This window comes from Melozone crissalis, unplaced genomic scaffold, assembly GCF_028551555.1.
Source record: "Melozone crissalis strain CALT ecotype California unplaced genomic scaffold, PUWL_Pcris_2 ptg000062l_1, whole genome shotgun sequence".
In the NCBI taxonomy this organism is placed as follows: domain Eukaryota; kingdom Metazoa; phylum Chordata; class Aves; order Passeriformes; family Passerellidae; genus Melozone; species Melozone crissalis.
In genome coordinates, this window is record NW_026535840.1 from 2279239 (window position 1) to 2303929 (window position 24691).

Below are 24691 nucleotides of genomic sequence, written 5' to 3' on the forward strand. Positions count from 1 at the left end.
CCCCTTAGCCCCACTGATCATGGGTTTACAGTTTTATAAAAGCAACATTCCCAGTCTTCATACTGTGTTTTCTCACTACAGATTGCTTTTTCCCACAGGTTAGTGTAGGGTTTGTAACAGTGAATGGTTTTTCTGTGCAGTGATCAAAGCTAGAGTGAAATTTGGTGGGGTTTTCAGATTTCCAGGCCATAGACAGATAATAATCTGTCCTTTCTACAATTTTGTGTTCAAGCATCTGGGGAAGGCTGGTTAATAAAAGAAGCTATTAATAGTTGTAGGCATACTAGGAGTTTATTTTCTTAGGAGCTATTTGCATGAAAACAGTACATTTAACAATGATTCAGCTTATCATATCAACAGGAGCTTTTGTATCCTGACAAATTTCTAAGTATATTGGAAAGATTTATCTAAATTTAATATTTCAGGATCTACCTAACCATTTTACATCCTATAATCTGTTCATAAACTGGAAGTTAAGTACAAGAAATAGAAAATAGGAATTTTGCTCTACAAGATTAAAACTTTAGCAACCAAATTGCATTTGTGTAATGTAATATGTGAGCTGTTCTCTCATACTAACATGTTTTTCTGAGGAGAATGGATATGAACTATAAAACAAGTCCTTTGGCAGTCAAGGGCTGGTTTCACCAACTGGAATTCAGGAACAACCTAGAATGTGTCGGTGTAAATAGAAGACACAAGACAGCTTTGCAGTTCTTACAGAATTTTTACTGGTGCTTTAGGTACAGAATAATGGATTTATTCTGGAATAGATGGTAGTTTGTTTGCCTGACCTAGATGAAGCAGGTTTTTTTTCCTCCCTACAATTGGGTTTGGTGGTTATAAAGGAGGAATGACTTCATTATGTGTTGAACTGACTTTTTTGCAATAAACTTGAGAATCTAAAAGCATACTGTCAAATGTCACCGTTTTATGTGATGTATTTCACAGTTTAAAACACAGTTTTTTTTTCCAAAGTTGAAATTAGAATTGTTGACATTAAGAAAATGAAAATGATTGATGGAGTGGTTTTACTTGACCAGCTGCTAATGATTTCTCACTCAATATCTCGTTAGCTTGTGCTGAAGTCATACATATGGCAACCTAGAAAATAGCCCGAAGTTCCTGAAACTACAAAGAAGAAAAATAGAAGTTATTGCGGTGCTTTTGATCTATGAACTGTGATATAAAATGTGACTTTTGATGTTCTGGGATGGTGTGATCGATAGCATAATTTTGTTATTAAATTGTTTACTCTTTACTGAATGTTACAGTGCATTATATTTTGGCTCAGAGGCAGGGAGAAAGGTCACTTAATTTCCTTGTTGGGCTGCAGCCCTTGCTCAGGTGCAGCTGTTTGGGAGGAAGGGAGAAGGCCTTTTCCTAGGGAACAGCTGCAAATGCTCATCTGAGAGAAAGAAACCTCTGGAACTTGCTAGGCTGGGGACTGGTTTCACTTGCAGGAGACTCTTTATGCTGTGCTGCATAAAGCTCTCATTCTTATCTCCAGTGCTGACTCCTGATTATCTCCTGTAGAAGTGCAGAAACCCCAATGCTTGAAAGCATCAAAGTCTCTAAAGCCAGTGGTGGAGCTGCAGCTGGCTTTGATGGAGCCAGAGCATCACCTAGTTTGAAGGAATTAAGCTCAGCTCTTGGGGCTATTACTACTTTTTTAAAAGACTTTGGTCTGTACTGAATATTTCATGCTGTTCTTTTTTGGTTTTGCCTATGTTGCCTGCCACTCTGGTTTATTGTAGTGTCTTACAAACTTCATTAGAAAAATATGCTTGGTGTTTTTGTTAAAATACAAAAGTCCTGGTTATATCTCCCCTGTTTTTCTTTCTTTGAGTGGTGCTGTGGTTTTGATGTTACTGCTGACATTTATGATGCAAAAGGGAAGAATTTCTGCAAAGCAGAGAGGTGAAATTATGGTTTGACCTAGTGTTGAAGCTGAGCAAATTAGCAAAAGAAAAACTGTTGATAACCAGTGAGAATTCATCATATTTTCCTCACACATTTTTTGCAAGTATTTTGTGGCAGCTGAAATTTCTGACCAGGACTAGACTCTGTCTCTTTTGGCCTCAGACTGCATGTAATTATTCAGAGTATGCCATTTCTTCTTATAGGAAGCCTTATTACCCAGAGGCAGATGTGATCTATCATCTTTTCCTTCAACAGTTCCCCTTTTCCCTCTACCCTGAAATAAATCAGAAAGGATTTATAATATTCTGCAGCCCATAAAACCTGCTTCATTATCCTTAAATCATGTATATCTGATTGCAAAGCTCTTATTTTTATAAAAATTTTGGGAGCAGAATATTTTATGGAGTTTGGTGTGTTTTTACTAGAGGCAAAAAATCCATTTTTTAAACCTAGTTTTTTGCAAGTTTTTGCTGCGAATTAAAAGCTCTTTTAGACAGAAGGAAAAGAATGGATCTACCTTGAGATCTCCAGACAGAAGGAAGTATTCAGGCTGAAGGGACAACATCAATTGTTTGTCTTTACATCGAATTGAATTAATATTCATGTGGGCACTACTTTGGTGTCTTTACATATATTGTTATTTATTAAGAGTTCCGCCTTTGATTTACTTTTCCACTCCCCTTGGTTTCTCTGAAGTCCTCCTAGGTGAGAGGCCAGTAGCAATGTTATTTTTTACATAAAAGCACTTGATTGAGGGTCTAGTATAGGTCTGTTAGAACCTCACTGTATCCATCTGCCTCCCTGAGGAGTTTTGCAGATCTGTATCTGTCTTCTTTTTTTTTGGGGTCATTTACTTTTAGTTCATGTGTGTAAGGCCAACTTTTTAATCCCTGTTACTGATTTTCATTCAGATACTGTGCTGCTGATTACTGCCATGTACAGGAGATACTTGGAACTAAAGAAAATGGAAATGGTTTTCACATTCAGAAAGGCAGATCCCATTCTCTAATGGTTTGCCTGTGTATATCCAGTCCAGACTTAAATTTAATTCTTCTCATCTTCTGTTTTATGTTGTGCCTTATTAGCCTGCACCTCCTTTTAAAAACCAGCCTTAAATATCTTCTCAAGGTCCCTATAAATTTTGAAAATACTTTTTTTTTTTCATTCCAGAAGCATAACTTAGTTGCATTTATAGCTCCTTTCTTTACATCCTCTCTCTGGAGTAATGCTGAATTATTTTGCATTTAAATCTTCAAATTTTCGGTAGCAGTGTGAGTCTTTTTTTTGGTAACTGTTGTATTTCTGTGGCATTAACAATGCCCCTGCATAAATTCCCCTCCCTCCATATTTTGTAAAAGAAAAGCTTAGAAACTCTCAAAACAGGTCATTAATGCTTATTTCTGGGAAGCAAAAAGAAAACCAAACAACACCAAACAACACTTACATCTTATGGTAAGATGCTTGCATATTACAGGAAGGAATCTTAGAGTGTAATTTAGCAGTATAAATTATATGAATTAATGTCTTTATTTCGGTGGGTATTTTAATTTCTTTGCTAAATAAAGGCAGGGCCTCAGGATACAGGTAGGGAAGGAAGGAGTGGATGAGTGCAGGGTGTGTGAGTGGGGCAGGGGCAGCTCCTCATCTCTGAGCCACCAGATGGGCTCTGCTCTTCTACCCCTTTGGATCCAGGGGTCTTCAGGGACACTGCTTGTGGATTCAAGGGGTCATTCAGGGAAATAAAGCAATGGAAGAACGTTTCGGGAAGAAGGCAGCATTGAAGCAACTATTTAAGCCAGGTAGGAGACAGGATTCCTAGGCAAATTTTATCAAACACGGTTATTCCCACTCAGGTTGCTGTGTTCCCCAGAGACTGCAGGGCTTTTAAGAAGTTAGAGAAGCACCTTGAGAGAGACCATCTAGTTTTTATAAAAAATAGTTTTTATTTATGCCTCAGTGTATGTGACACGTGAGGTGGAAGGCTCTGTGCAGAACCTGTACAGACTGTGCTGGTGTCCCTGTCCCGGGAGAGGCTTCTCAGGGCACGGCAGGGCAGAGAGAGCTGCAGGGCCGGGCTGTGCGTGCCCCCCCCCCCCACACACACACAGACCTTAACACACACACACACAGACACACACACACAGAGGCTGGCGGGGCGGGTGTCCGGGAGCTGCCCTTGCGGAGGAGTCTCAGCGCATGGAACCCGCGATCCGCGGTCCTGCGGGTCCTGAGGGGAGCGGGGGCTCGCCTGAGGGCTCCGCTCGCCTTCCTGCCGTGCTCCTGCTCCCTGCCCGCTCCCGCTCCCTGCCCGCTCCCGCTCCCTGCCCGCTCCTGCTGCTCCCTGCCCTGCTCCTGCTGCTCCCTGCCCGCTCCCGCTCCCTGCCCTGCTCCTGCTGCTCCCTGCCCGCTCCCGCTCCCTGCCGTGCTCCTGCTCCCTGCCCGCTCCCGCTCCCTGCCCTGCTCCTGCTGCTCCCTGCCCGCTCCCGCTCCCTGCCCGCTCCCGCTCCCTGCCGTGCTCCCGCTCCCTGCCGTGCTCCCGCTCCCTGCCCGCTCCCGCTCCCTGCCCTGCTCCTGCTGCTCCCTGCCCGCTCCCTGCCCGCTCCCGCTCCCTGCCCTGCTCCTGCTGCTCCCTGCCCGCTCCCGCTCCCTGCCCGCTCCCGCTCCCTGCCCTGCTCCTGCTGCTCCCTGCCCGCTCCCGCTCCCTGCCCTGCTCCTGCTGCTCCCTGCCCGCTCCCTGCCCGCTCCCGCTCCCTGCCCTGCTCCTGCTGCTCCCTGCCCGCTCCCGCTCCCTGCCCGCTCCCGCTCCCTGCCCGCTCCCGCTCCCTGCCCGCTCTCGCTCCCTGCCCGCTCCCGCTCCCTGCCCCGCTCCTGCGGGACGGCTCCTGACGGACACGGCCTCGTGGTTCGCTGTGTGTCCCGGGCCCGGCCGCCTGTCCCCGCCTGTCCCTCTGTGGCTCCCGGGCCCGGCCGCCTGTCCCCGCTCCGCCTGCTAAGCTGATGCTGACAGAGCGCCGGGGTTCTTGTGGTAACACTGTCCCTGTCTTCTGTTTCTTTCCCCCTCTCTCTGTGCCTTGTCCTTTCCCCCTTCAGTAGGACCACTCACCTTTTTCCCATCAAGAAACGCTTCTCAGATATAATATTGCCACATTTGCACTTTATTTATGTCCGATAAATCTATCAAAAGAATCCTCCCCAGCTCTGGCTCCGTGGAACGGGACACACCTGTACAGTTTTTGCTTTGAGATGGGCAGGGCAGCATGTTCATTCTTTCCAGAAATTTGGAATGTTTCTATTATGATCACTTGATGAAGGTGGGGTTAGTGCCGTTCACACTGACAGTCGTTAACCATATCTCTTCACGGCTTTAGTGTGCAAAGAGATTATAAAACCCCAAACCTTTACATCACCTTGTGTAGTGGGAGAATGAAAAAAAAAAAGGGTTGATTTTTATTAGCATATTCTAGCATTATTATATCTATGAATCTATATTTGCAAGAGGTAGTGATGAGGAAAATCAGTGAGAGAAGCTTCAGCATGTGCTTGGTTGGCAGCAAAGCTGCTCAGCCCTGGAGGTGATACCTGAGAGGCATTTCCCTCCAGGACCTCAGTCTGAATAGTTCTGTGTTACTGCTGCCACTCTCAGTTGAGGCAGCTGGACTTTGGAGAAAGAGCTGGACTGCAGAGGGCAAAGAGAAGCATGAACTCTCTAGGTAGCTGAAGCAGAAGACAAAAATACATCTTTTTCATGAATCCTATTTGCATATTCAGATACACCATTGATAGCTGTATTTTTTCCTTTCCTGACAGTGAGAATAAGGCTTTTGGGCAGTGGAGGCTGGACTAATTGTGCAAGTTTACAGGTTCTTTAAAAATAAAGTTATCAACAGCAAGACATAAAAGGGAGGTGCATCATTATTACTAGAAAAATAAATAACTTTCATTATTTCTTTTGAAAGCATAAATTACAACAAACTGTTCAATATGAATTGTTCAGTTAATGGCTTTCCATGCCTCATTTATGACACACTCTTGTATAAAATCACTGAAATTATTGAAGTGCACAGTGCTGCAGAGACACATCATTTTCTTTTAATGAGTATTCTCAGCAAAAGTTGATGAGGTTTTGTTCTCTAAGAAACACAGAATTAGTGTATAAGAATGTGTAAATTACTGGGCTTTGAAATATGTTTCATTGAAGCACCCACTTTATGATTAGATTGTAGATAGAACCAGTGCTGAAATGCAGCCACCTTAAAAGTCTGTTTCTTAGGGAATACAGAGTGGGAAATACTCTCTATGAAAGCTGGAAAAAACACTCTTGTATAACTGCACACTGAATTCTTGTGCTGTTTGTTGGGAGACCATCCATCCTGCTCGTGTCAGCTGACCTAAGGCAATTAATAAGGCAATCCTCACACGTTACTGTTATCCAAACCAATGCTGTGTTAATGCAGCGCTAATTAATGCTCATTTGTGTACTCTGAGTGTCCTGTCAGGGGCGTGTGGAGCTTGGCTGGCAGAGGGCTGGGCTGGGAGCTGTGTCACCCAGCCCCTCTGAGGCTGCCATGAACAGGCAGATCTCATTTACATACCTGATTGATGGTGAGCTCTGTGCCATGTGGGATTTTCACACTTGCACACACTGCACTGCAGCTTACATAAAGATTCTTGGCCAAGTTCTAGTGGTGAAATGTTAATTTCTTGGTGGTTCATTAGAATAACATTAATCATGAACTCGGATTGTGTTCACCTTAGTCTGAAACTTTATAACTGAAATTAATCAGGTTCTGTAGTTAGGTAGAACAATAAAATGGAACCGGGCTTTGTTATTTTATAATAGAGCTATTAATTCACTCAAATGTTAGACTTTCTTTGAGGAATTTAAGGAACATCTGCTTTGAAGTATGGGAACTGAATCCAGCTGCTTGTCTGTGACACTGTAAATGATCATATCATTAATTAACATTCACCATCTTTGGGGGCTTTCATTGCTAGTGTAGCAAAAGCAAAATCAAGAATTTATTGCAGTTCAGTGACACTGGAATCGTGGCTTATTTCATAGGTCATAGTGTTGCCCTTGCACTTGTATGTTGGTTTTTTTAGCCTTCATGTTATGGTTTTTGCACAATTTCTGTTCTCAGGTCCTGTCTGAGGATAGGAAATAATAGGAGATAAAGCATGCCTTGAGAGAGAAAGAGAGAAATGGAGTAGAGCAAGCCTAGTGCACAGCTTCTGAGGCTGGCATTTTCCACTGCTTGTGTGCTGCCAAAAGAAGTCTGATACTTGTGATGTATGTCTGAAAACTGTGTATATTTTGGGGACTTTTATGTTACTGGTAGCTCTCAGATCCCTTGAGAGTAGTTTGTACTGCAAATTTTCATACCTTGTTAATTGAAGCAGTCATTTGCTTTCTTGTATAGATGGTGTTTGTTTTTTTTTTTTTTACAGCCTTGAGATACATGCAGGAATTTGTCCAACGAGTCATTATTGTTTTTATCCAGCCCCTTCCCTGGGGAGGAGCTCCAGCCAGCTGCTTGGGCTTGCTTTGCTGCTGGGTGTTTCTGCCCTGTGCATTGCTGCCCCAGCGTGAGCCCCTGATGGATGCTGGTGGGAATTGTTGCTCGCAGCCAGGTTTATTTTTAACATTGTCTCGGGTTTTTCACTGCTAGAGGTTATATTGTCTCTCAGCCTGTATTTTGCAAGTTTAATGACTTCCCCCAGCCTTTTCTTGGCGAAAGGACCTGCCTAGTTCTGGTGGTGTCACTAACTGAGACAGGGGTGGATGCCTTGGCTCCCTCTGTTCCTGGTGTGTGGCTCTTGCTGCAAAGGGAAATGATACATGGGAGTGACCCCTTCTTGGTGAACACTTGGACCCACAGACTCCTTTCTTCTTGGCTGTCTTAGCTGGGAGGCTGGGGCTTTATTGGGGATGCTGTTGTGTTTTATCCATGGTGCAAAAGCATTTCCTGGTGCTGTGCAGCCAGAATCAGAGCCCAACTGGCAGCAGTCTGGTGGCAAGCAGGGGTACCCAGGCTGAGGTCAGGATTCAGGACTGGGTCTTTTCTGGGCTAGCCTAACCTGTGTTTTTTCATCATGAGGATCTTTTAGAAAAGGTACCTACCTGCCATCTAGCTTTCTTGGAGACATCTGTCTTACTGAGAGTTACAGCTTTCAGGCTGATGTAGTCCATGTTTAAAAAGGGTATCCACTGAATATGTGTTAGCAGTCTGGGACTGGGGTGGGCACACATCCCACACAACCCCTGCTGCTCTGGGCCCTGAGTGCTGGATCCATTGTCACAGACATCTTTTGTGGAAAATCCTTTCTTTAGGATTTTCCCTTCTGGGAAGCTGAGGGCCCAGAAGGAGAATGTAAACAATGGTTATCTGCTGCTGTGAAATGCAACAGGTGCACCTGCACATGTTGCTTGTGTACAATTAAGGGCCAATCAAAGACAAGCCTTTCTCTGGGACAGAATCAGAGAGAGCTCCATTGTTATTGATTCCTGTTTTATTCTTGGCTTAGCAGCTTCTGAACTTTTCTCTCTATTCCTATTAGTATAGTCATAATGTATTATATATCATAAAATAATAAATCCAGCCTTCTGATCATGAGATCAAGATTCTGGTCTCTCTCTCTCTCACCCTGAGGAACCCTTGCAAAGCCATGCAACAATCCATCTTGCAGAGCACTGCCATTCTGGGGTAACACAGAGCCTGGTGATTCAGATGCCTGGGAGGTGATTGGGAGAGTAGGAGGAATCTGTCAGGGGCTGATTCTGTGACTCTGCTTCTGCCATTTGTCCTGTGGCATCTGGAACTGGGAGCCTTTGATTCATGATTGAGGAAGAGAAAAGGGGAAATGTTGGTGTGTATGTGAATGTCTGCCCAGCTATGCCTCTTTCAGCATTGATCCAAACCTCCTGGTGTCTCTGCATGAGAGAATCTTTTCCCATGCTCCCCAGTCTGAGCTGACCAGTGCTGGGGCTGGAACCTTTGAACACATTTGGGCATTGGGAGCAGCTCCCTTAGTGCCAGGCCCTTGTTCACACACTCTCAATGCTCCAGGATCCAAGCACACAGGAGGGAGGACAGAGCAGAACAACTGGAAGCACCTTTTGGGAGGAGCTGGGTCCTTCCTTCTGGCTCCAGTAGCCAGAATGCCACAACACTGCACCTCAAACCAGCTGTGGAGGGATTCAGGTAATTCCTCCCTGCAGCCTGAGCAGCACTGAGTCACTCACAGCTCCACAGTGACTCCTGGGTGTTTGTCAGCAGTGGGCAATGAGCAAAATGGGTTTTCAGACTCATGTGTAGGAAAATTCCATAACAGATTCAAGAACCAGTGTAGTGAGGAAATACAGAGCTGAAGTGTGCAGGTGTAAGAGGTGTCTTAAAAAGACAATTAATGTTTTGAAGAGGAAATAATTTATGCAAAATATGTTACAAAATCGAAGTGCTAATAAATAAGCAGTACAATGTATTTGCTTTTGACACTTTGTTTCCACTTAACAGGTACTGAATGCAGGTTGATTTGTTACCGATTTTTGAAGCTGGTTTTCGTTCTATACACCTTGTTTTGTACAAACAGTTGCCCTGTAATTTTAAAATTCAATCTTCTGCTTTGAAACTACATGAAAATATGGTAGGATAAAGATCCAGAAAAATAGATTTGAGGTTATATAATTTCTCTTTATTATAAAAAAGTTGCTTCACCATATGAAACTTTTTTTTCCTATATTTTGGAAGGCTTATGTTCCCATTTTGTTTTTCACAGAGTCAGCATGATATGATGTCTTCCTAATTTCTGTAATCTTTTATGATTACAGGGTAGTGTGTAGTGGTATAAAAAGTTACTCTCATACAGTGTTGAGAAGTCTTGAAGATTTAAAACAAAAGAATGGGATATAAGAATGCTTCAGTCCAGATATTAAATGACAGACAAATAAGCAATGTAGTAATTGTTAAAGACTTAATACTACATTATTTTTTTTTTCTTTAAAGGTTTTGGGCTTTTTCTTTGTTTGCTTTATCATAATGTTAAAGGACTGTAAACTTTTAGCATTTTTTCCAAATGACTAGATTTTTCAGCAAGTGGATGTTTCTTTTGAGTGACATTTTACATTCTAGGAGTAGTATAAGGATGTGTTTCTGTTGCCACTTCTGTCAGCAGCTGCCTGTGACAGAAGTAGGTTTTGGACCCCTTTGTCTTTAAGCAGAAATGCAAATGCCTGATTTGGCAGGCTCTCACAGCAGATTTTGTAGCTGCCTGTTGAAGTCTCCTGTCCTGTATTGTTGTGCAGAACAGTGAGACTTAATAAAATATCATCAGCCTTGACTACCAGTTGCATAACCAAGCTTTGTTGTTAAAAACCAGGCTGTATTTCAAGGCAACAGGTAAGTTTGAGAAGAATTAATTTTTTTTTTTAGTTTTCATTTCTAGGAAATATATATATATATATTTCAGGAATTTCTTAGAAGTTTGAATAGTTAAGCCCTCCCTCTGGAACCAGTAGATAAAATTCTACACATTAAACACAGTAAAAATGGTGCATATTCTGCAAAGGACAGAATTTTAGATTAAAGTTGTCTGGGCACAAAAGCAGTAACAAAATGATCCCTACAAAACAGAGTAACTTAATAACACAAGGAATAACTTTTGTTAATTTGAAGCTTTAGAAACTGAAGCTTGTAAAGTAAGATGTAATTAAATTATGGCACTGTACATACCAGTTGTTCTTGGTAATTGAAACTTTACAATATGAAAAATACATTACATCTGTACAGTTTATACAGGTAGGTAGGATGAGTTTTGAAAAAGATTCACTTTCGAGGGCCATACTCTGAAGTCAAAAAAATACTGCACAACTGAACTAATTACAAATTGTAGACTGGAAACAATTAATCTTTGTGATTGACTTTTAATTTGCACAGGGATCCTACACTCCACAGAACTGCCTGCTCACTGGTGTCCATAGCTTCCCCCAGGGTTTGGATGCAGCCCCTGCTCCAGGGTTCCCTAGGGCAGCTGCTGCCCCTGTTCCCTGCTCCAGGGTTCCCTAGGGCAGCTGCTGCCCCTGTTCCCTGCTCCAGGGTTCCCTAGGGGCTCCAGGGCTCCCTAGGGCAGCTGCTGGCCCTGTTCCCTGCTCCAGGGTTCCCTAGGGGCTCCAGGGTTCCCTAGGGGCTCCAGGGTTCCCTAGGGGCTCCAGGGCTCCCTAGGGCAGCTGCTGGCCCTGCTCCCGGCTCCGTGCTGCCGTGGTGATGGTGCTCAGGTCCAGCTCCGCCTCCAGCCCCGTGTCCATGGGCTCCTCCTGCCTGCTGCCCTCGTAGGGCTTGTGGGCCAGCAGCTCGTGGTGCACCCCGCAGTAGCTCAGCGTGGGCTGCTCGTAGGCCAGGAACGTCGACATGTTCATGGACAGTGGGATCTGGGCAAAAACAGAGGGGACAAGCAGCGGTTACCAAGGGACATTACCAAATTGCCTGAATTGCAGGTTGGAAAAGCAGGCTGGCTGCTCTCTGTGTCCCCGTGCCACTCCTCTCCACCCCAACCCTGCTCCTCTCCAGGGTGTTTTAACCCTCACCTCCACCACCTTGGATCTCGAGGCCCAGGGCTGTGTCCATGCTTGAATGTGTTTGAGAAGATTAAGACGTGATTCAAGTTAAATTATCTTTAGAATGTAATTAACCTCAGCTACAATCACTGTGACAGGGAATATTGCACATTAAATGTAAATGCTTTTTCAAGTGAGTGGCTTGAATTTGTCAGTGAGTGTGATACCTTTGGTCTGCTTGGAAATACAGGTGAGAGGGTTTCTACTATTGAAGTGCTTGGGGAAGGGGACCTCAGCCCTCCTGGCACTGTACCCAAACAGGGAACATCCCTATTTGTATCTGCTCCTTTGCAGCTTTCCTTCCTGTTTTCATTCCTTATGGGGTGTGTCTCAGATTTCTAGTTATGAAGAACCTCCTTTGAAGTTCTTTGAAATTAATAAATAATCTAATAATATCACAGCAATTGTAGTAGTTCTCATCTCTGACAGCAATTCTGGAGTAAAACCCACTGCAGTGTTTAATTACCAGTGATATGTGAGCTTCATATTGTCTGGAGTTCAGGTTCAGGTGAGCATCCGGATGCCCCAGCTTATCTTAGATTTTCAGTTCAGAAGTCTTCCCATTGCAGTTTCTATTCAAGTGGCATCTGTTCTGCAGGCTGAATTTCATTGCATATATTGCATTTCTGTGCAGTGAGGGGGAACTTCTGGAAACCCTCTGTCTTTTCAGTCAGGAAGTGTAAAACTCTAGACTTACTTTACACAGAAGGTGCAGCTAAAAGTTTGTACTTACAAAACTGTATGGCAAACCAGAATATTTTTATAAATAATTCTGTTCAGTCCTGAAAAGAATGTAGTCCAGTTTGGAATGTTGATTTTTTTTTCTTCATTTTTCTTTTGATCATCGCTGGCAGTTGAAAGGTTACCACAGACTAAAAGGAAAACTTTTTTTTCTTTAAAAAAAAAAAGGAGGCAGATAATTTGGGTCTGGTCTCTGTAGCAATTACAGGGATCTGCAGGAAATGGTTTTTTTCTCTAGACTGCAGAAGTGTATTTACCTCTCAACAGCTGTGAACTGGCTGGGGAGGAACGCTCGTAGCTCCAGATGAATATCTCAGCAGTTGGCAAAGGTGGGAAAGGTTCTTGCAAAGGCCTTACAGCATTTATTAAGCTTCTGCTGTTGTGCCTGTCTTGCTACCTGATTGCTTGACCTTGGCTGCCCTTTCATAAGACACAAAATTGCATTTTTTTCTGAATGTATTGTATTTAGAATTAGTGGCAATATTTTCAGCCTAAGGATTTTGGTATATTGTTAAATTTCATGGACAAGGGGTGTTCAAACCTCTCGGGGCGATTTCGAGACTCAGCCATAGAATCCTGAGAATAAAAACTTGGAAAACAAAGGCATAAGGGGACAGCCACAGTTCTGGGTGGCTTGAGAATGTTGTGATGGGAAATTACAATAGGGCAATGGAATATTTTCCATGAAGATGACAGAGCTGAAAAACAGATGATCATGAAGAGGTGGGATGAACATCAACCTCACTGAAACAGGAGAATAAAGTGAGCTGAAGGATGGAAGCAATAGAAGTGATAGAGCTGTGATGTGCCATTCTGAAAATGTACAGAATTACAGAGTAATGAGAGTGTCATGTACAGAACAGGCATGGGAATGTGGTATATCAGCATTTGGCCAATAGGTGAGAATTTCATCTGTTTCATATTCAAGTTTTGCTGTTGCCTTCAATTAAAAAAAGGAGCAAGCCCTTATAGTACATCCCAGGGAACTATACAGCTTTTATGGACACAAATCAAAATGTAATGCTTTATGTGAGGCCATGGGAAGAGTCTTGTTATTTCAAATTAACTTCAAAACAAACCTGATACTTCACCATCCATCAGTTTGTCTCTGTGACTTCTTTTCCTTAAGGAGTCTTAGGACAGGGCTAACGTTTTGTACCTGCATTTACAAAATATTTTGTACCTACATTTACATCTCCTGCCTCTGTACCCCTGCATTTGAGTTCTCCCTGTAACTCAGGCAGGTCTTGCATGTAACAAGTCCCTTAATTTCTCTCTAGAATGCCCTAGAGCTGTCTGATAGCCAGTTATGGAAAGAAAATACCATCTGATTATCATCTTGTCCCTTTTCTTTCATTGTCTGCTTTTTCAAGCATGCACTTAGTTCAAACTGCTATGCTGTGAAATAAGGGAGATACTGAAACGTTTGTTAAAGGAACAGATAAATCTGTTGCAGCCAATTTGTGATGGTCATGGATTTAGAGTTCAGATCCTTCTGGCTCTCCTACCAAGAATTCATTCAGCTGTGGGGGTAAAGTTACCTGAAGTTACTTTTTGTGGTAATTTGCATACACTGAGAAGAGGCCACACTAAGGCAGTGAGTGCTTTGGGCTGAATTGCTGTCCCTTGTAAGTGCTGATAAGAGAGGGCTGCAGGAATCTCTAGTCACTCCTAAGGCCTCTGTTTTCCTTCAGACGTCTCAGTTGTTAGGTGGTTCTTTCATGTTTACATCCTTCAGCCTTTCCAAGTCCCAGTTCTGAAGGCCTGGTAAGGGCAGTGGAGTGTTGGATCAGCTGCTGGGAGCTTTGGCACGAGATGTCCCAAGGACAGGCATCAGTTCCACAGTTTTCCTGTCAGTGCTAGGAGGAGTTCAGTGCAAAAGGAAAGATGTTTTCAGGCTTTTCCCTGCTTCTCTCAAACTCATTTTCTGCTCAGTTCAGACTGTAATTAAAAACCTACCAAGAGTATAAGCAGCAAGAATAGCTTTCACTGACCAGCAAAATTGTTCTTCACACAAATGTTAATGGCCTCTTGGTGAGGGAGAATTGTGTTTTCTCTTCAAAGGGCACACCTGTCCAGATGTACAAATTTCCAATACTGAGGAACTCTTGCCTTTTTTGTGCTACATAGTTGTGGGATGTTTCATGTGTCCAGCTTGGCGTGGGCAATTTCTATTCTGACATGTTCGTCTGTGGTTAACTTGGAGTCCCACACAGTGAGAAACAATGCAGCTGGATCCCAACAGGTGCTTTGTGCCCAGCCTTCACTGCTGTGCCAGACTAAAGGGCACATTCCTGGCAGAGGGAGAGCAGAGTGAGGAAGCAAAGGGCAGGTGAGGAACCTGAAATCCTTTAAAGTCTTTTAAACCATCCCTTGAGTCACTCTCGAGGGGAGGACCCACTGATCCATGGCAGTACAAACAAAAGATTCTCTTACTGAAGTAGCTGCTGTGTCTAGACTTCAGTAGCTTCAGTGACTGAATGCCCTAGGCTTATATTGATACTAAAAAAATCTTTACTAAGTGCATGATTAGAATTACAGTCCATCTGGAACAGTAATCTTTCCTGTGCTGTGTTCAACGTGACTTTTCAGTAATTTATAATGCAGCACATTCCCTGGGAAAGGGAGGGTGATGTTAAAAAGTAAAAATCACCTTGACAAACAAAGACCAGAACTTCTGAAGCTTTGTTTTGAATGTTGGACACTTGAACAGTAAAGTGGGGTTTTCTGAGGATTGGAAGAGAGTGTAGAGGGCATTCAACCACAGATAGGTTCCATGGGAAAACAAAGCTTTTTGTTTTTGTTATGTCAGTGTAGACTTGATTCCTTAAAGTAGAAGGAATTGAAAAAGATTCTCAGCCATTTTCACATACTAATTTTGACAGTCACCTTTACCAGTTTTTGAAATGCCAGAGGGAACAGCTGCTAACAGCTGCTGAGCCCTTTCTTCTCAATTTTAGGAAAATGATAATGAAGAGGAGAAATCAGAAGGAAAAGGTTTTGTATTCCACTGACTGATTCAGTTCACTGGGTGCAGGCTGAGACATAATGAGCCATGGTTTCCTAGTGCTGGACATTTTGTCTTTCATGTTGTTAATTTTCCTAAAATTTGTACAGGGTGATATTTACTTAAGATCTTTCCTTCCTGCAAAGAATGTGACATTTGTAAGATGAGAACAACTTGTGTCTTGATTAGCTCTAATTGCCTGCTTGACTCTGAAAGGAGTGTGTATTACATTTTTCCAGTTAGACACTTATGCTTGCTAATAATGTTAGAAAAATGAACAAGTTATAAATACTCTTCTGCCTGACAAAGTAAATGTCTCCTTGTGTATTTTTTTAAAAATTTGTCTGTGTGGATTCCTTTGGTTGTGTGGGTTTTTATTTGTTGGTTTGGTTTTGTTTTTAATTTGAACAAGCTGCAGTTTTGGATTTTTGTTTCTTTTTAATAGCAGTACTTCAAGTTCTAATGTAGTAAAGTGAATTAAGGAAGTAGGTGTGAGAGTGTGTGACTAAACAGAGATAAATCCATTCAGTTGCTTAAAATATGGTTCATAATATTTAATAGAGGTGTACGTTATCCTAAAGTAGCTCTAAAATGTTATTACAATTAGATCCATATCTAACTGAGCACTAACCTTTTTAGGCTTCTCATTTGTTTTTAATTTGTATGCAAAATTTGATGTTTATCAGATAGGCTCTGCAGGCATAATTACCCAGGTGTCATTTAAAAACAACAGCGCTGAACTTTGTGGGTCTAAAAGTGAATCAACACAGATAAAGCTTTTACTTAGGATGCTGGATGAATAATGGACTCAAATGGAAGTATTGCCTAGCAAGCTTTTGCTGCAGGTAGAAGGAGGGAGCTGTCTTTTGTCTTTGTAAGGCTTGCTGCAGCGTGGAGAACCTGAGCATCATGCTGTATCTTAGTTAAAATTCTCTATTTAGCAATCAGCAGATTATCTTGAAATATGAGGGAATTGTATGAATAAAAGCACCTGAAAAAAGACACCCGTGAAAAGTGAATTTGTGGAGATGTCTCAGAAAATATGTGTTTAAGCCACATATGTAGGTACTGTGTGCATATTGTACATGCACACGTGAGGACAAGCCCTGGGAGAGGTCAGTGGTGCACTGACCTTTTCCTCTGAAAGTTCTAGAATGCTAGGAAGAAAACCATTGAAATTAATTGGGTTTACATTATAGATATGTCTCATGCTTGGGGGAGGTCTGTCTCCCCTAAATCCAAATCTCTTGTATCACCAAGAAGAACAAGCAGCGATTTAAAGTTCCTCAGAAGTTGTGCAGGCCAGGCTCAGCTGGACATCAGGGTGCCTTGTTCAGCCCAAGAGCCTGGGGCTGCTGGTGCAGCAAGGCTTCCCCACAGCCAGGGGCACACTTGGTGCTGTGGAGAGCAGGAGCTGCACATGGCAATCAGGGATATTTCATAATGAGCAACACCCACTGCAGACTGCCAGCTGCAGTATCCACCCATTTACAGCACCAACTGCAGTTAGCTTCAAGGATTTTTATTAATTGCTCCTGTTTTGGTTGATGGTTGAACTTTTTGGGCCATCAGTGGGCTCTAAGTAGGATTTTTTTGTGATCCTCAAAGGATGGGTTTACATACCTTGGGTAGGCTTCTGTAGAGTGCCATTAATATGATCTTATTTTCTTCTCTAATTATTTTAATGTAACAGGCAATTTTCATATCCCCTAAGTACTATAACAGGCAATCTCATTACTTTTCATCAGGCTTGTTTACAGAGAAATAAAACAGCAGCAGAATAAACAACACTGAATGAACCAGAAGCTGAAGTGTTAGCTACTCTGAGTATTCAGAACCACAACTCATACTCCACAGTCATGAGTTTCCCTTAAGAAGAGGAAAATATTTTTATTGCTACAATCTTTAGCTGGTTCTTTGCTTTTCAGTGTGTGAACAGTTGGGAAATTTGAAATAGTTTGTACATTTAACTATGAAGGCTAAGTTCTAAATTTAGTGAAAGATGAAGTCATTAAAGCCCCAGTAAGAGGGGGTTTAGGAAATACCAAGGAACTTGATAAACTGATGTCAGCATTGTCCTGTTTGTGCTTTGCCCTTTGTCTTTCTTACCTTCCAAATCTTAACCTTTCTTACTTGCTTTGTTTTATGGTTTTCCCTCTGTTTCTGTCTTAGGGAGGAAGAATCCTTCTTACTACTGACCATATTATTGATTTGTGTAAGCTCTCCATCTCGCAGTTACATTGATGTTGGCTGCCATGGGTCTGTTATCTCATTCACCTTTGCTTCCCTTGCAGTCTGCACGGCCTCTTTGGCTGCTTTTCACTGAGGTGCCCTGATGCTCTCTTCCCTTAAGTGCTAAATGCCAAAAGAGGCTTTCAGGTACAGGAGAGTCTGGTGGTGCTGAGACAAGCAGTGGAACCACTGTGGGATCCCAGGGAATCCCACTTTATCCAAGCACATGCAGTGTCATCACCTCTGAAGGGAAGAGGGACTTGTGTCTGAGAGCAAGGAGGAGGCATTATTTACTCTGCTAGCTTAATTTTCCCAAAATTTAGTGTGTAGCAACTGAGTTGAAGACAAACTATGTATTTCATTTGTATTCTCTATTACAGGTATTTTGAGATTAAAATGGGGTAACAGTTAAAAAAAACCACAAAGCTGATGTTTTCAATGCTTTTCTCCTGGCATTTCTGGAGGACACATTTTCCTGTCACAGCTGACAGAATCCTGCCCACAGTGTTCTGGTAGCTGAAGCCACGGCACTGGTGCAGCATTCCTGCAGATGCAGCCATGCTTCATTTCGTTAGCTTGGGTGTGTCAGGCAGGATGTTCCCCAGCTGCTGCACTCACATTGTTCTGCTGCTGTTGCAGCACTCCCACTGAGTGCCAGGGAGTTTGGGGCGTTCGGTGGTCAGTGATACAGCACCAGGGATATTCCCATGTCATCCCAAGCCCCAGAGCCACAGGAAGTGTGTAAAAACACACACATAGGAAGGGTTTAAAAGCACAAACAATAACCCCCACTCCATCCCTCAGTTCCCCCGCCCTGGTGCTGTGTGTCCTGCTGCGTTTGTGGTGCTGTGCTGAGCCCAAGCTCACCTCGAGCAGATCATGGAAAGGCAGAACATCCAAGTGCCTCTTTGGGCACAGGAAACTGATCCTGAGCAATGAGGGTGTTAATCATGGGGTTTTGGTTTCAGTCCCAGGCGTGCTGCAATAGAAATTCCTCTTTACATTTCAAACAATTTGTTTCTGTGGAGTGGTGTTGCTTTGTGCGCAGTGTTCTCAAATTATTTAAAAATCTAACATTAACAGCTTACATCAGCTTAAACTATGAGTAATATTATTCCAGTGACTAATCCAGGCATACCTGTCAGAGATGGAAAGCCTGTACTGAGTCTGCTTTAATCCATTTGCTGATTTTTATGGTCTCAAAGTCCCTTAAAGTACCAGACTCAAATCCAAATGTGCCCCACATGCTGAGTTTTGCATGCAAATCTTTAAATTAGTTGAAGGATACAGACAGATTCCCTTGGGATTTAATAATTTGCTAAAACTAAAATGGTTTGTTTATTGCAGGAAGTGTTTTCTGTTTGAAGTCTATTTTGCACTGTGTGATGCAGCTGTTCTCATTGAAAATGCAATGCATGCTGCACAGAATTCCAGATTTTCTTCTCTCATCCTTCCTTTGTTCTGTGGGGTGGGTTTGTGTTGTTCAAAGAGGAGTGGATGAGAATCTTTTCAAAGAATATTTTAAATAGGCAAAAGACCAATTTGCCACATAGTTACCATTGCTCTTCAGTTGAATAACTAGCATATTGATATTTTCTAATTGTTGGAACAAGAGCATTTTCATATATCTGAAAAAACCCTTTGAATGATGCCAAAATGCTACTGCAGTTTTGGCAGAGGCTCTCCTGGAATCGAGTCCTTGTTCATTGTTAGTGGTAGGAGAAATGATATGTTCGTACAGAGAGAAGAGACTTCCTAATGGATATTGGGAGAAACAGCCCTAAACCCCTAAACACAGAAGAATTTTAACAAAAAAATTCTAACTGAAAATTAAAAAAATTAATAGAGATGAATATATCTAAAAGAAAAGCGAAATTTATGTTTAATGTTTAAATAAAATACTGCTTTGTCAGATTTGGTTCTTAGACTTCACCATGAAATGGGCAGTGTTTGTTTTGTTTATTTCTGCAGAATAGTATAATTTCATAAAACTCTTCTGAGTCAAGTATTTCCGATTGCATTACTGAATGGGCTCTGTGTAATTATTTAAGTAAATTAAAAAAAGATGTTGGTTAAAAATTGAATGATATTACAACAGAAGAGTAATACCAGATACAGCTTAAGAAAAGCAAGAGCAGGACTAATATAATTTATAAATTTCATGGATGGGGAGTGTGGGATATATTTATCATTCAGTTCTCAGTAAAGGTTCTTAATAAGGTTACTGTATATACCTGACTGATAAAAAATTGTTATTTTCTGATGTGATGGAAGTAATGATAGATTGTTTCCTTTCCTTAACCATCACATCCTGAACATGTGTTGTTTGATATTTATACAAATGAAAAAGTTTTTTTTTTTTTCAAACTTATTTCCCTCTTAGAGTGGCCTTCGTGCTATATTTTATCACTGTGCAATTCTTGAGGGGAAAAGCTCCGTGACATTCCCAAGCAGTATGTCAGTATTTGCTAGATTTCTTTATTTCTAAGATGTGTTACTATTTGCACTTGTTAAGAAAATATTTCTGTGGTGCATATTAGTTGCACTGCTGCTCTGACATTTGTGTGGCACTCAGGCTGGCTGTTTGTATATTGAATTGTCCAAAACGAAACAATTCCTCCCTTTAGGACTACAAATTTCTCAGGGCAGCAAAGCATTACTTGGTCAATTCAATATTAACTCCTCTAAAATTTAGGCCAGCCCTTCCGAATATGAAGTGACAGTTTGTTGATAGCCAGGCTGTCCTTTCCACTCTTAAATGCTGCGCTAATGAGTTACTTTGGAGAGTTTCAGGAAAATTGGAGTGAACAAGTTATAGTAAATAAGGGGCAGAGGCCGTTCCGTGTGTGCGGGGTGTGTGGGCAGGGTTCCGGGCAGAATGGAGCATTTCACACAGCGGGGCCGGAGCAGTGCCTGGGGAGCCCCTGTGGCTGCTCGGGGATGAGCTGGGTGCTGGTGGCTGCTGCCCTGCCCTGCCCTGCCCTGCCCTGCCCTGGTGTGCCCGGCCCTGCCCCTGCCCTGTGAGCCATGCCGGGGCTCGGGGCTCGGGGTGCGGACTAGGCCCGGCAGGCCCCCGGGCACAGCTCCGTCCTGTCCTGCACGGCCCTCGGGGCACCGAGGCACAGGGCTGTCCTGGCTCTCTGGGCTGGCCTGGCTCTCTGGGATGTCCTGCCTCTCTGGGCTGTCCTCTCTGCCTCTCTGGGCTGTCCTGCCTCTCTGGGCTGTCCTGCCTCTCTGGGCTGTCCTCTCTGCCTCTCTGGGATGTCCTTTCTGCCTCTCTGGGATGTCCTTTCTGCCTCTCTGGGCTGTCCTCTCTGCCTCTCTGGGATGTCCTTTCTGCCTCTCTGGGATGTCCTTTCTGCCTCTCTGGGCTGTCCTCTCTGCCTCTCTGGGATGTCCTTTCTGCCTCTCTGGGATGTCCTTTCTGCCTCTCTGGGCTGTCCTGCCTCTTTGTGGCCTTTTTGACCAGGGGTGCTTTAAGCCCCATCCTGCTCACCGCTTGGTGCCAGTGCTCTTCCGTTCAGATTTGTGCAGGTAAAGTGCATTTCCTCTTCAAAGACATCCTGAGCAGTGAGGGAAGGGCACACTGGTCGGGGTGTTTCTTTAGAGCCAGCCAGCTGCACCCAGTCCCTTTGATCCTCGCTAGAACCCATACAAATATGTTTATTTTCTTACTGCAGCTGTGGAGAGAGCAATGAATAGCCCCGGCTGCCTGGCTGTTCTGGGTCACCATGTGTCCTTCAAGTCAGAATGGGGTCAGGTTGCTGTGTGATAGAAGAAGCTGCTTGCAGTGTTTTTAGTCCTGTGAGCAGCCAGAGGATGGTTTTTTCATGCAGCCTGAGATGTTAAGCAGTATTAAACCCCCCATGTCTAGCAAGAGCCCACAGGACGTGGGGGAACAACCAAATGGGAGCAGCAGTGGCAGTGCTTCTAGCAGGTCTGGGCTGGAGAAGGAGAATGGAGTCTGAATTCTTCTGAAACAAATGATAACAGTACAGACAGTGCAGTAAATACATTTGTTTATGTAATTCTGTAGGGAAACTTTCACAGAATTTCCAAGGCAGGGTGTGTTTCTGTTCAGAGGTCTCTGTGCTCTGTGAACAGGTGAGGGAATCCTGTGGCAAGCAGGACAAGCTTGGAGGGGTCAGGGGCAGGGAAGTGCAGCTGCTCTCAGGATGCTCCTGGGTTGCCTGCCTGGGGTTGGGATTTCCTGCCTGCAGCTGCAAGGTGGGCAAAGCTGCACTGGTAATAAAGGATTTCCCTCTGTGCTTGACAAGGATGAGATTGTGTGTGAGCCACCTGTGTTAATGGGTCTGTGCCTGTTAAAGATGACAAGACAGTGCTGCATGCTCTACCTTAACTAGCTCTAGGCAGATCCTGATGGTGGAACATGAACTTCCACTTAGATGGAAATTCAAGAATCTGAGAAATGTTGGTGTCAATTAGAATGAAAAAAACAGTTAAGGACTTTTTGACATTTTTGACATATTTTCATTTTGAATTAGAATATTTTGTTCTAACTGGTTTTTGTCACATGCTGTCTTAGTAATTAAACCTTCAACAATATGGATTATCAAAATTGATTTTTGAAATGTTGATTAAATCTGTAAAATGGCAATAGTGTATTAAAATTGTAATGAGAAATTGTAGTCTAATCCAACTGTTCCAGACTTCTTAGTGAGATATTGTGTATATCTTTTTCTTTTTAAGATTAATTTTGTTAATTGCAATTTTCTGTTGCAAAAAATCCATCCATGTCTTTTTGACCAATTCTGAGTACCTTGAGAATAATTTGAAGGATTGGTTGAAATTATTTGCTCCTTTGCTCAGGCCAAGCCGTGCCATTAGCAGGATGGTGGTCACGAAGTATCATCCCATCTCATCTCAGCATACAAACTGCACCTGAGTGCTGGGCAGCTCTGCACAAGGACCAGCACAGCTGCTGCATGAGACAAAGCTCTGGAGACACCACAGAGAATTGTCTTAGCTAACTCTACCTCTCACAAACCCCTCTCTAAAGCCATGTGCTTTGGAAACCTTTGTGGAAAACTTTGGCTGCAAGAATTTGCATGAGAATGACTAAAGCAAAATTAATTTCCAGTACTGCTTTTTCAAAACCTGGGTTTGTGTTGTTTAATATGTGCAGCAGGTGGGCTGATAATCTGACCAAATTTCATAATCAGATGTCAAAGAGAGGTCATATCTAATTACAAACCTTCTTTTTAAAGATTTGGGCAGAAGTTCTTTAGGGGAATTTTAGAATAAGAGAGAAATATTTGATAGAACTTTATGTGACAGAAATGTTTTCTACCTTTTTAAAGAATAGTTTGCTATTTATCATTTTGTTCCTTTTGGTAATGTGCTTTGCACATTAAAAATAAATGAACAGAGAACTATTCAGCTGAGCCACCCAAAGATGCAGGTGGCTGGTGCAGAAATCTGCCAGTCTCAGACTTATACTGGAAAATTCCCTATGAAAGATCTCTTACCCCAGAGCTGGTGAAGTTAACTGGAATGGGTCACGTTTGTTTTCTAGCAATGGGCTTTGCAGTTGTACAGATAAATATTCTGCAACCTCATGAACATTAGCCACGCATTTTGTAACTCCTATCTGATTTTACAAGCACAAGGATTTATGGAAGGGAAGTTTATGAAGATTTCAGTGCTGCTCATTCTCCCCGTCATGCACTGAGTCTGTGGCACTGCTCCTGAGTCAGGCAGCTGCCTTTGCTCCCCCAGGAGTTTATTAGAAGTCTGTGCCTCTGCAGGCACTTTGTGTCCCAGCCACACAGCCTGGGCAGCACTTGGAATTTGCCTTCCACAAAGTTTTTGATTGGATCTGCACTCTGCACCTGGCATTGGCAGGAAATGGGTCTGGGAAAGGCCAAGTGCTGCATAGAAATACTGCTTTTTCCTAGGATTATTTGAGGACTCAGTGGAAATGTGGAATTTGGCAGTGTGTTGGAAGAGAAAGGCAATAAAATAATTATTTGAGCATCATGATTTAGGAAAGACGGCCAAATTGCTGATTGTTGAAGCACTTATTTCACTTCTATGAATTTCTGTGGCAAGCGAAGGCTGGCTTGAGAGTGAAGTGACTTTAAAGGAAATTGGTGTGTGATTGATTAATGCTGCAGTGGTTGCCCCAGAAAATGCTCTTGCTCCACAGCACAGAGCAGTGCTTTGCAGCTTTCCTGCCTGTTCAGCTCTGCCTTGGGTTTTCTGTGTTTGTGTTTGTGGTTCCCTGTGCTGTGCTCGCAGGGGCTGTGCCAGGCTGGCACTGCCAGCCCCCTGCCTTGGCTACACAGGGCTGCATTTACTCCCTCTGCTCTACACTGCAGATTGGCTGAAAGTTGGCTTATATAAAAGTAATAACTGAGGGCTTAAGAGAAAGTAAAATTATGGAGAACACCATATTCAGAGATAACCTTTTCTTGATGTTACTGAGAAAAGGGATGAAAAGAATTATCTTATGAACTACTCCAGAGATAAGGTGGCAACTTGAGAAGAGTGCAGCAAGGAAAGGAGGAATAATTAATTTTAAGCTTGGTTTGTATCTCTAAGACAAACCACTTAGCATCCCAGATAGCCAGCTTTTTCAGTGCATGCCATCATTCACTTTCTGGAGTAAATGTAAAAAATTGCAGTAGAGCTTTCAAAACACTCTAATAAATTCATTTTCTGAGAAGTAGTTATGTAATTTGAATAAATAACGTGCTTTGTCTTTTTTTGTTGTTGTTTAAATGGAAAAGCTTTAAAGAGCAAAAATGAGGAGAATAAAAGTTATTTGCCATTCAGAGAAGCTAATGCAATTTCTTGGGCTGATGATTTGTATTGAATTGTTGATATGTTCATTTCTTCTTCATTAACAGATTATCTTTTATTCTTTAAGAGCAATACATACAGCCTAATGGATTTTCAGTTTCTGACATTCTTTATTTTCTGGTTTTTATTCAATTAGTATGTGGTGTTTTCACGTATGTTGTTTGACTAAAAGCAGGTGAGGCAGACAAACAAACAAATCCTGAAATCGTTCTAGGCTCAATCCTTGATCTACCTGTACTTTCTGTTCCTTTCCACTCCTGAAGGGGTTTGAGCCCTGTGCTGCTGTTTTGTGTCACCTCTTGGCTTCCGTGCAGCAGTCACAGTCTCTGCACTGCAGGATTTTTCCTGCCCCT

General features: G+C 42.8%; 2 protein-coding genes across 7 annotated transcripts in view; one reads left to right on the forward strand and one right to left on the reverse strand.

Moving 5' to 3' along the window:
- Nucleotides 1–24691, forward strand: part of CTNNA3 (catenin alpha 3) — a 411267-nt gene that overhangs the window by 99617 nt on the left and 286959 nt on the right. The window lies entirely within an intron of this gene.
- LRRTM3 (leucine rich repeat transmembrane neuronal 3) overlaps nucleotides 9307–24691 on the reverse strand; it is a 76651-nt gene continuing 61266 nt past the window's right edge. For 2 of the 3 annotated variants that reach the window (XM_054288366.1, XM_054288365.1), the window contains one exon: nucleotides 9307–11347. In XM_054288366.1, coding sequence (XP_054144341.1) covers nucleotides 11138–11347 — 210 coding nt within the window. In that variant the 3' untranslated portion in view covers nucleotides 9307–11137. The remainder of the gene's footprint in view (nucleotides 11348–24691) is intronic. The other variant, XM_054288367.1, reaches the window with a different exon arrangement.